The sequence below is a fragment of the Podarcis liolepis genome (genome assembly GCF_965112155.1).
Source record: "Podarcis liolepis genome assembly, chromosome: 18".
Lineage (NCBI taxonomy): Eukaryota > Metazoa > Chordata > Lepidosauria > Squamata > Lacertidae > Podarcis > Podarcis liolepis.
In genome coordinates this window covers 8,505,622-8,517,920 of record NC_139572.1, presented here as the reverse complement: position 1 = coordinate 8,517,920, position 12,299 = coordinate 8,505,622, and the positions used below count along the sequence as shown (strand labels likewise).

General features: G+C 44.1%; 2 protein-coding genes across 5 annotated transcripts in view; one reads left to right on the top strand and one right to left on the bottom strand.

The window, feature by feature from the left end:
- Positions 1-12,299, top strand: part of KDM4B (lysine demethylase 4B) — a 188,554-nt gene that overhangs the window by 28,088 nt on the left and 148,167 nt on the right. For 3 of the 4 annotated variants that reach the window (XR_014520980.1, XR_014520981.1, XM_083483665.1), the window contains exons 3-5: positions 3,254-3,429; positions 4,677-4,791; positions 5,417-5,610. Coding sequence is in view for 2 of the 4 variants with exons in the window: in XM_083483665.1 (XP_083339791.1) it covers positions 3,254-3,429; positions 4,677-4,791; positions 5,417-5,610 (485 nt within the window). In the remaining 2 variants the exon portion in view is untranslated. Of the gene's footprint in view, positions 1-1,123; positions 1,277-3,253; positions 3,430-4,676; positions 4,792-5,416; positions 5,611-12,299 lie in introns of all 4 variants that reach the window. The other variant, XM_083483666.1, reaches the window with a different exon arrangement.
- The window catches only part of LOC310697329 (perilipin-3-like), a 181,528-nt gene that overhangs the window by 104,564 nt on the left and 64,665 nt on the right, over positions 1-12,299 (bottom strand). The gene's annotated exons all lie outside the window — the stretch shown is intronic.

Sequence of the window (12,299 nt, the reverse complement as noted above, 5' to 3'; positions counted from 1 at the left end):
TAAATGACACTCGCCAAGTAGAATTTTGGTGTGTAAAGAGCAGGAAACCACAATAGAAAAAGCCAAGAGCCACCTGAAAGCAAAACACATCCCTATCTTCCTCCAAATTAACAGCTGACCAGGGAAGTTCAAACTCCCACTTAACCACAGTCTTCGCAGGGACCCTATTTGAATCTCTTCATCAGTGTAGCACCAACATGATAGACAAACAGACCTGGGACACAGATCTGTATGATTTTTTACATGGGATTTCTCTCACACGATGATGCACTACAGTTCACACCTATATTTAGATAATGGTTTGCGGCAGATCAGTTGTCAAAATCGTCAGGATACATATATCCTGCACCTTGAAATCATGTTTTTGATACGTAATAATGCTAGCTAGCACAAGAAAAGTGTTTTTTATTGTGCTGTCCACAAATACCAGTGCCAGCTTAAAGTTTGATACTGGCTTTTGGGGGTAGCTTTTGGAGTTGGGCAAATGAGCACAAAGGGAATGCCCTCTGTTGAATGTACTCTGTTGGCACCCCCCCCCCCAAAATCTTTAAATAAAGTACCAATGCTTCCAGCCCCCTGTACCCACCATGGCCTGTGTGAGGTGGATGGTTGGAACGGCAGTGGAGGCTGCTTCACAATTTCCAGGCTGTCCCCTTAAAAAAAATAAATCTATTCTATTCATCACACTTAAAGTGCACAATATTTATTTTATTAATCATAATTTGTATTCTACCTTTTAGGTTACAATTCCTTCAAAGTGGCTTGTGGGTAACATTCAATTATATATTTTTTAAATGCAGTTAGTAATACTAACACAGAGCTGTAGCTATGGGAGGGCTAGCCAGGTTTTTTTTCTTTTCTTTTTTGCCCTGGGTGAAGCCTCCAGAGGGGCGCCATTTAGGCTCCCAGCCTCTGTGTGTGTACACAAATGTGCACAGAGGGGTGCTAAACAAGGTCTTTGACCCGGGTGAAATAAAGCCTAGTTTTGCCCCTGACTAACGTTAAAAATTGGTGGCCCTGAGGAAGGTGTGGGAGTGGGGAAGTGGAAAATCTAGCTGGAAAAGGCTTAGTTTATATTTATATAATTGCTTTCTTTTTAATATTTTCAACATGGGCATTCAAGTGTGTTGGAGCATCAGGAAAGTTGTCTCCGCATAGTTGAGCCTCATTTGCCACAACCTGGCACAAAAACACACGCAGGGGACATTCAGCAGAACAAAACAGCTTCAGCAAGGAGTGAGTTGAGTCAGGAAACACAAGGTCCTCATTGAAGCAGGCCAATTACTAATTTTATTACAGATTCACAGGGGAAAGGAGTATTGTTGAAAGCTTTCCAGGTCATGTGTCCTTGTCCAGTCAAGTGTACTAATGAATTTCACTAGGTTTGCTTCCTTAGAGGTAGATTATTCTAACTAGCTATCAGCCAGTTGTAGATGGGCAGGTACAGTGAGGTTTTCCTCTTCTATTGTCTGAGGCTTTTTGCTTTGCTGGGTGCTTAATTATTGTGTCTTAACTACCTTTTTAGGCAGATAGCAAAAGGGCTTTCTTCTGGAGAATTGGGGCAGGGGGAGTGTTACTATTTTAGGTGTGAATTAGGAATAGCAAGGGTGCCCACAGTGAATTCCATTTCCCCCTCCAAATCTTTGGAACCTGGGGCACTTTTTTTCTCTAAAAGCAAAGCATGAAGCACATAGCATGCTTGTTCTGAGAGTATTCCAGCTGAGGAACCCCACCTGGGCTGTAGGCCCTTGCCTGCCTAAGGAAGGAAGGAAGTAAACTTCAGCCTTTTTAATCCAGAGGTTTGTAGGCAGTAATTTCCTAGTTCAGCCTGCCCAGGTGCCGTTTAATTTTGCTTTGCTGTTGGAGTTTTCTGCATTGTTCAGTTTCCCAGGACTTCTCTGGATATCTTCCAGTTAGCTGGCCTCCACTAGACTCAGCATGGGCTCCTTGATCACGGTGAAACAGATGGTTTGTTTTCTTAGTTGAGTTGCACTGTATGTAGCAGCAGCTTATCAGTATCCTACAAATAGGCTGTGTTGTACAATCAGAAAGCTTCTTGCCCTTTTCAAGGTGCCAACATAAGACAAAAAAACAATCCTCTCAATATTGGTTGGAGTTGGTGTGACAAAAGGACAAGGAAGGAAGGGATATGTGAATTGAGATTGGGTGGAGAAGCCAATATAAGCAAGGCAGTTTAATTGCTGTTACATAAGATGCTCAGGCTTAATAAGCTGCCAATGGGGAGTCACTTTTTAAATTCCAAGAATGCCCCTCGAGGTACTTTGATGCCTCCTTTATCTCCAGCCAAAATGTGACTCTTCCATGTTCTCTTGCATTGAGTGAGGGAGCATTGAGAATACTGCCTTTGATAGGGATATTCATGCTAGCAGTTTCTGCTCAGAAGAATCCTACATCTAGGGTTGGACGTTTGCCCCAAAAAATTTGGTCAACTGACCAAATATACTGTCTTAAGAGTGGTCAGATGTTTTTAAAGCCTTATCAACAAATTTGATACGTAAGAACAATAAAGTAAAAATGAATTAAGTGAAATTAAGAAAAATCGAATTCATTAATTTCATTGTTTTGCAGTAGCACTCCCTCCCTCCCTCTCTCGCTATTATAACCAATTTTAGGTTCGATTTGTCTTAAATGTGAACCATTTATTGCAGAGCAACTACTTGTCTTGGCTTTTATCTTAGAAGACCACAATCAGCCTACAGTTATAGAACTGGCACCACCTGGTTCCTGTAGCAAATAAGTTGGAGTCACAAGGAATTGCAGGCAGTGACCTTTGCTGTTGACGACTGCTTCTGTTCCTACTGCAGTTATAACTCATAGGCAGCAGAAACTTTGCTCATCTGCTAGGTTTGCAGCTGACTGATGTAGGAATGGATTCAAATAACCTTTACTCCTGCCCTTTCTAGTAGTGGCACTATAATGAAATAAATAGCTGACTCTGTATACAGTGGCATTCTTAGCTTCATTGAATATTTGACCAATATGTGATCAATTGATTCTCAGTTGATATTTGACTAGTGACTTGACCAGGATGCCAAGTGTATTAGCTCTACAACTGATGATGATATTAGTATAGTATTATGATAATAGTAAAGGAGCTTCCTCCGAACTAAACAAGTAGTGAAGCCAAGATAATCCTGGCTGCTGTTTCAATGACAAAAATAATTATGTTACTGTAATCCTTGTGCCTTTTAGTGGTGAGATCTTGACATGTGCTTTCCCACCTGCTTTCAAGGTGATTCCTCCCAAGGAGTGGCAGCCACGCAGGACCTATGACGACATTGACAGCATGGTCATCCCCGCTCCAATCCAACAGGTGGTGACTGGGCAGTCGGGACTCTTCACTCAGTATAATATTCAGAAGAAACCAATGCTGGTTGGAGATTATCGTCACTTGGCCAATAGTGAGAAGTATGTACATGTTAGGACCATTATGGTGTTTGTTTTAAAATGGACCATGATTTAACAGTGGGAGAAGCACTTTCTTATTTAGTATTGATAGAGGCAGCCCGGGTATTGGCCATGTTTAGTTTCCTCTGTGATGCACCTTCCTGTCCTTTTTAGAGGGTTTGAGTCTTTTTCTGTCAAGGGCCACACTCTCGGGGATAATCTCTAAGAAGCTGCATGCCTGCTATGGTCAGAACCAGAGACAAAAGTACTCTGGATTAACTAATCTGGAAAAAAGACTTTCCCTCCTTCAAGTTCTACCTTCAAGTTCTACTATAGCTACTTTAGATTAGACTTCTCAGTCCTACTGAGGTCTACTCAAAGGAAGCCCCACTGGGGTTTGATGGGATTGCCCTCCTGCTGTTCTGGAAAGCAAGCTGAAGTAATTTCTCTCTACAAATGCGTGCAGATACAGCAGAATCTCAACAATTTGTTCTTAGCTATCTGGGGAAAAACATATGCTACCCAAGCTATACAAAAAAGGGAAAATGCTTTTTTGAAAATAATATAAAATATTGTCTCAGTTGCTCTGAAATTACATAGAAAGGAAGAGAAAGCAGTTTGAAAGCCAGAGAAGATAAGTAGGGAATGAACAGGAGGGAAGGAAGGAAGTCTAATGGGGTTTGAAGAATGAGGGCAGCTTCAGGAGGAATCGGAGAAAGGGGAGGTGCATCAAATGAAGTGATTCCCACAGGTGCATTCTGGAGCACACACGGCCAAAGCACCTTTCCCACATGGTTCTTAATATGGGACGGGGCATAAAAGGTTGCATGGCCCTGCTGTTGAGCAAAGAGGGGTAACCTAAATTTTCTGTGTGTGTGTGTTTTGTTGGCTGCAATCATCAGCTACCACAATTCTGGTGCTTTTAAGGTAACTAGCTAAGCCACATTGGGGGGCGGGGGGGAGGGAAGCTCCCCAGTAGTCTAGTTGCCCTGATGTGGCTTGTCAGGTGGAATAAATCTTTACATAGAAATTGCTTTTCTGCAGGAAAGTCATGCGCACTTTCAACCCTATGTGCCAGCTCCAGCGATTTAAAGCTCCTCCACACGTATATGTGTGTCGTGTGGCTGCAGCTGTGTAGTTTGCACGCTGTTCTCTACATAGAAGCACATTCCTTATAAAAGTGATCAGGTGTGTGAAGCACAAGCATGTAAGATTAAGTGGGTTTGCCATGTCTAATCTTTTGCTTCCTCTTCTATTTCATTGACCAGGTACTGTACCCCCCGGCACCAAGATTTTGATGACTTGGAACGCAAATACTGGAAGAATCTGACTTTTGTGTCTCCTATTTATGGAGCAGATATCAGCGGTTCCCTTTATGATGCAGTAAGCGACAATGAGATGCGATGAGTGTGTGTCCGCTCTGCAGGCCCAGATAATTTTGAAGCAGGCTTAATTGCAATTCTAATTAAATGGAAGTGCCGAAAACCTTTTGTGCAGGGATTTCTGGCTTCTTTCAAAAGTACTGCATTTCGTGTGATTCCTTAGTTAGGAGCTGTGACTGGCTTTAAATTTGCAAAGTTCACATGGGTGGTGACCCTTAAGCAGAACTCGGTGGATATAGTCGTACGTGCATTATACTTAGGGCACGTTTCAGTCATGATTTGTCTCCCTCTTCCAACTTCCATTGTCATCCTTCCCCCCTTCCTCTGTGAATCAGATCTCTCCTTAACATTGGTGGAGAGTAATTCATGTTGCAGAGGGGAGTTTTTGTACCTGTTTGATGGTGTGTGTGTGTGTGTGTGTGTGTGTATGCGTATGCCAGTTCTTTCCTTCAGACCTGCTGCCCAGGGGACCATTGCGTGTCCCATACCCATGCTGTTGGTAATGGCTGCAGGCACCCTGCTCTTGCCACATTGCATGTGGATGTGGCAGCCAGCAGCCTCTCTGTCCTGAAGCCAAAGGAGCTTTTGCTTTCCCTCCTGAGAGTGGCTTCTTTCTCCTCCTATAGGATGTGGAACAGTGGAATATTGGGAATCTGAACACTCTACTAGATATGGTGGAACATCAGTGTGGAATTATCATCGAAGGCGTGAACACCCCCTACCTCTACTTTGGAATGTGGAAAACCACATTTGCTTGGCATACAGAGGACATGGATCTTTACAGCATCAACTACCTGCATTTCGGAGAGCCCAAATCTTGGTGAGTATGTTGTGGGTGGGTATTTAGCATTATAAAAGAGACCACAGAGCCATCTGGGTCCAAAGCAGGACCACTAGCAGGGTTGGCATTCCAGGGAAGCTTCTTTGCGCTCAAATCCTACCCCTGGATCCTCTGTACCAAGGAACCACAAGCTTTGAACCATGGAAACATTACCTACCAAAGCTGGAAGGGCCATAGCTGAGTAGTTCAGTCTCCTGGTACATGGCAGGGCTATGTAGTCCAGTGTCCTGGTGAAACCTCACCCTTTGCACAGATTTCATCCAGAGAATGGGTGTGTCACCTGAAAGTGTCTGCAGAGTAAGGGACAGAATCCAATCACATACATCAGTTGAGAAAGCCTCCTTGTGATGTGACTCCAAAAACCTACAATTCTTCTTCAGCACCCAGGAAAAAATAATATCAGGCAAATATAGGAATATGCAAATCAGGCAGTTTCTGGTAATCTCCTGTTTGGCAGACTCCTGCTGCAGTGATGCAAAGCGTGAGTATGTCATATCTTGTCATACCCTTGGCACACTGTGCCTTTTGGGGGAAAATCTGCAACGGTCAGATCCTGTTAAGTTGAGAAATGGGCAGGCCTTTCCTATGTAGCAGCATATGGGCTGGGAGTTTTGCTACTGCTGTAGCTTTATTAGTAAATGGTATGTCCATATATGCTGCTGTTGATGTGGAAAAGAGCTGTCAGGGAAGAGGCAGCCTTCTGATTCCCGGGCGCATGGTTTTTTAATTGTATTTAATGCATGGCAACTTGATGGATGTCCCAAAAGTGTCCTTTCCTGAGATTAGTGATGCAACTTATAAATACTGACATTTCCAGGCAGAGTGGATCTGAAATGTCACTGGAAAGCTGTTGTCTGCCAGAGCACTGTAACAAGATTATTTTCTGCAGTATGATTTCCCATTGGCACTACTGGTCTCCGGGATGGCAGTGCCTGAGGGTGTGCAAGAGGTGCCAGGAGCATGGCTCAGACCCCAGTTAATGAGACCATTTTTGCAGTTGCCATTGCCTTCCGCATAGGAATGGACTCATCCAACTAGGGCTTTGGTGTCATGGTGCAGTTGTTGTTTTAAATAAAAAAACAAAACATGGCCTCAGGATTTTTCACATTTAGTCCAAAAGACATACCTCTTCCAGCGGCAGCTTTTTGTTTCTGAAGCACACTTTAACTTAGAGATTGATTTATTGCGCACCCTCGCAGCTCATCTCTTCATTTTTGAAAGCTCAAAAAATCTTGCTTTATTTGCTTCCTGGCCTCCGCTAGGTGGCGCTAGTTCCAAAGCTAGGTTCTTTAGACACAGCTATATTTTCAGTGGTTTGATTTTAGCATGCTAATGGGGCTGGGGGCTGAGCTTCTGACAAAGCTCTAAGACAGACCTCTGGCAGGAAACGAGTATATTTTTCCTACTTTAATTTTTCTCTGTTTCATTAGTTTTCAGATCTACAGAGGTAAAGGCAATCCTTAGCAAAGTTCTTCCCCCGTTGGACTAGCATAAGTGGCCCTAGAACCTTGCATTAACATATTTTTGGCACCAGTTGAATATTTTCCTCTTCTCCCAGGCGTTTGATTGTTAACTTCTCTGTTACTCTTATGGTTGTTTTAGCTGGCTTGTATATGTGATGAGAGGATCGAGTTTCTGTCTGTTTCTTTTAGAATTAGTTTATGATCATTTTGAGTGTTTGCTTTTAATTATTTTGTTGGTTTTTTGTATTGTAGGTTGCCTTGAGCCTTTTTGTAGTAGGTGCCTTTACAAATGAAATTAATAATGTTAATAGTAGCAATGTAATTCTCATGTAATGATTTATTCAAAGTGGAGGGTGTGGTGGTTGAAATCTGTTCTGAGTTGCAGCTAGACCTTCCAGTCAATTTGCTCCTCCTTGCACCTCTCTTTTTATCCTGATGGCTCTGCCTTCCCCCATCCATTGCGAATACACAAAGGGATTTTGTAGCCCTTTGTCTTTTTCTCTACATTAATATCCTTCAGGAGTAGGAAAGGCAGAATGGTTGGCACCTTGTAAAACAGGAGCACAATATAAAAGCCTCCAGAAAGCAGAGGGACCATAACTCAATGATACAGCACCTTCTTTGTATGCAGAAAGTCCAAGATTCACTCCCTAGTGCATCTTGTTAAAAGGATCTGGTAGCAGTTGATGGGAAAGTCTTCCCTCTCCCTGAGACTCTGGAGAGATGCTGCTGGTCAGAGTTAATGATAATGGGCTCAATTGACAAATAGTTTGCCCTTCTGTATGGCAACTTCCTATATTTGTGTTCTCTATGCAGGACAGGGAAAATACTATTTTTTGTGAACCAAAATCCTGCCACTGGAATGGTTTGCACTTGATGGTACATGTACAACACCAATTTCAATTGGCTTAAGTCCCATTTTACTGTCGTAGCTCTCCTCCCCCTCACTAAAATAAGTAAAATAGAATAAAATAGTCTGGGAACTGTAGTTTTATGAGGGGTACTGAGACTGCTTTGAGATCACCAGCCTCTTTGGTAAATTGTACTTCACTGTGTGTGAGGGATGCAGGTGGCGTTGTGGGTTAAACCACAGAGCCTAGGACTTGCTGATCAGAAGGTCGGTGGTTCGAATCCTCGCGACGGGGTGTGCTCCCGTTGCTCGGTCCCTGCTCCTGCCAACCTAGCAGTTCGAAAGCATGTCAAAGTGCAAATAGATAAATAGGTACCGTTCCGGCGTTTCCGTGCACTGCTCTGGTTCGCCAGAAGCGGCTTAGTCATGCTGGCCACATGACCCGGAAGTTGTACGCCGGCTCCCTCGGCCAATAAAGCGAAAAGAGCGCTGCAACCCCAGAGTCGGTCACGACTGGACCTAATGGTCAGGGGTCCCTTTACCTTTACCTTACTTCACTGTGTTCCCTGGTTGGGAGCTGTAGCACCAGACTCTCCTTGCAGGCTTACACCAAGGTGAATTGAGCATTTGTGTTTCTATCTGTTGCAAGTTGGATGCCATGGTTTACAAAGGGGCATGAAAACATTGGGCTCTTCCTCTGTGAAAAAGACATCAAACTGATTTAGTAGTGGAATTGTATTCCAAGATCTGCCTCTGGGTATGAAGAAAGTATTCTGGCTTCCTTTGCATAGTCTGTGCTCTGCATCTGACCAGCCCTTTTCTTTTCTGACTCCCCCCCCCCCCCCGCAATCTGTAGGAATGTGCCAATTGGATTACTTTGCATTTTTCAGCATTTGTTGCTCATGTGAATGTTTACTGTTTCTTTATATAAATTCAGCTGAATGGATTATATTCCATGCACTGCGGTTAGAGCCTATTCCATTCAGGAATAGGCTAGGATTGATTGCCTTTGCACAGAACTGTCAGGTGGAAACAGAACAGAAGCCCACTAGCAAATGCAGCGTTAATACTTGGCTGGATTCAGTGCTACTTAGTCCAGCATTAAAGGGAGGCCTGAGAATACCCTCTGAGCCCGTGCAGTTTTGATAAGAGAAGACTAATCCTGCTTCCTGATGGGGGTTCTGTAATCAGAAGACCACTCTAGCAGATGTTGCTTTTGTATTAAGGCCAAAAGCAGTTGGGCTTTCTGGGCAAAGATTTATTAACGGAGATTAGTTGAAACCTCTTCTGGCCAATGCAGGAGGGCTTGGGATTTCTGATTTGAAACTCTGTCCTCCTGAGATTGATTAAAAAAAAAGAAAGGAAAAAGCCAGCTTCACACATGCTTCCAGGGTACGTCTTTGCCAAGGACAGCCAGCTCTTCCTCTAAAGCTGTTGCAGCATAGATCTGCATTCATTAATGAGATTCCCATAAGCTGACCCCCTGCCACTGAAGCAGGGCTTGGTGATGAAGGTGACTCAGCGGGCATCAGGAGTTTGACTGAGGGATGAGGTAGGTGGACGTTTTGGCCTATGGTGAATCAAGTTGCTTAGTACCAATAGCCCCCAGACCCAGCTTAATGAAAAGCATAAAAGCACAGCAAGTTGGTTCCTGCCCACGCAGGTGGAACCCACCATTACAACGTGTGTTTATAACGTTGTTTGCAGAGCTGGTTTACAAATGCGTATTTCCCACTTGACGATGCGTCATCAGGTGCCTTTAATGTTTCTCAATAGGATGTCAGTTACCGTATTTTTCGCCCTATAGGACGCACTGGCCCATAGGATGCACCTAGTTTTTTGGGGGGGAAATCAAGGGAAAAATTTTTATTTCCCCCCCAGGTTTGCGCAGCCATCCCCAAGCTAGAAGAGGGAGACGGAGCGCTCCGTCTCCCTCTTCTGCCTTCAGTGACAGCTTGCCCCACTGTCCCCCGAGTTTGTGGGGCTGGCGGGGGGAGAAGCAAGCTTACTTCTCCCCCCCCCCAGCCTCCAGATCAGGTCGGGGAATAGCGGGGTGGCGGCACTCTGCCATCCCCCTATCCCCCGAGCTTGTGGGGCTGGCGGGGGGGGGGAGAGAAGCAAGCTTGCTTCTCTCCCCCCCCGCCAGCCTCCAGATCAGGTCGGGGAATAGAGGGGTGGCGGCGCTCCACCACCCCGCTATCCCCCGAGCTTGTGGGGCTGCAGGCTGCTGCCCACAAGCCTTGCGAGCCCGCGGTACATCCCTCCGGGCTTGCAAGACTTGCGGATAGCTTCCTGAAGCCTGGAGAGCGAGAGGGGTCGGTGCGCACCGACCCGTCTCGCTCTCCAGGCTGCAGCGAAAGCCTGCATTCGCCCCATAGGACGCACACACATTTCCCCTTCATTTTTGGAGGGGAAAAAGTGCGTCCTATAGGGCGAAAAATACCCCGAACAGAATTATGATACAAAATCAAACTGATTGTTTTTCAGGAGTCAGTCCACGCTTCCAGCTGCTTTTTATCAACTGTATGGTAACCTAAGTGTAGAGCAATCACACAGTGTTACATGTATGTCTGAGCCAGGACTTGCTCAAACACCGTTTCAGAGCCTTGTCTAGAGGGTTGCAGCTTTTTGCTTTGTTTCGCAAGTGCCTTTAGAGCTTCAAACATATACTCTCCTACTAGGGAGCAAGCCCCATTGAAGATAGGATTGTACTGCATGCTTGTGAACATGGCATAGAAAGCAGAGCAGAGCTGCTTTTAAGCTGAATGCAGCTTCTGGTTAAGGTGTTGCTCTGTAGATGTTGACTTGCTCCATTTCAAAAACTGGATTAGAATCCACTATCCTGCATGGATTCCATACACCGCAGGAGACAAGACTTGCCATCTACCAGAAAGTAGTGCCTTTTTATGCCTGGTTTGCACCTAAGGCTACAGTTATTTAAGGTAGAAACAAGCTGTGGTTTGTTTGATCACCTATGGGGCAACTTGTTTGGCCTATCAGTATGTGTGAACCAGGAGTCAATGGAAGTTCCAGCATCATGGATTTCCTTCCCAAAAGGAAACTCATTAGATCCATGCCCTTTGAGAAAGGGAGTTGAAACTTTTTTCTTTTGTCTGACCTTTTGAGTTTTTATCCTTCACTTTTACACAATCTCTTACTTTATACATTTTATTGCTTTATCATATGAGTGCTTCTGTTTTTGCGTTAATTCATTATGAGCCTCTTTTGGGGGACTAAGTAGTTGGGATGTAGTGGAACGAATAAATAAAAAAGGACATTGTCTCCACCTTTTAAATGTTCTGAGTTCTACATTGCCTGTCTAATGAAAGAATACTCCAAAAATGAGGGTCGGGCTATTTCCCCTTTTCACCTAGATTTTCCTACTCGCCTGACAGCAGCTGTCCATGATTTCAGGTCAAGGTGGGTTTCCCCCACCAACTGCTATCTGCACACTATGCACTGTACCACTGAGCTGTGGTCCCTCCCGCTCCAGGTTTAAGCTCCAGGCTGGAGCAATGAGATACTATTTCGGTGATCCTAATTTCCGTGAGACCAACACAGACCACCATTCTTGCTATTGCAAATAGTAAGGATGCCATAAGTCAGCAGGGGGAGCTCATCGATTTCAAGAAAAAAAGACTGGTGCAGCTGGCTGCCTTTTGTCAGAAACGCTTGTTAATGATGATTCCGTGACTCTCCTTCTCTGGTTCTACCTCTGTGGAATTTTCCCAGCTCCCTTCATCCTTTTTATAGACTCTTCGACCCTGGTAGTGATAATCTTAGAGTACCTCAGGGAATAGTAGGAGTGAAGAGAGTTACGAACTCCACCAGTTTGGAAGTCATGCTGTGCAATAACAGAGGCAGAGTTGGTGTTAACAGCCACTGGCAGGAGATATTTATGCATCAGGACATTGCACTCATTTCTACATGAGTGCCCTTCCATGCCTTAAAAATAGTCCCTTCGCAATAAAATCTTTGTTCATGTCAGTTCCCTTCCCCTATTACATATGCAAGAATTTATTCGGTGGCTTAATCAACTAAAGTTTGGGTTGATTAATCAGTAGGAGCCAGTTTTAATCAATGGAGTATCTTACATTAAGGCAGTAATAAAGATTTGATTGATATGGGGGGGAAGGGGGGGATATGATTCTAATAGCAAATGACCAATCACTGTGTTGTAGCTTATGCTGAATTATAAATTATATCATACTTCCATGTGTTTTAAAGGGGAAAATATTGAGGCTGTGTTATTGTGCAGTTTTATAAATATAATTGATTGATAAATGAGCTAAATGACAGGTGATGGATTGACAAAAGATCTCCCTCAATTTTTCTAGATTTTTACCTTTTTCAAG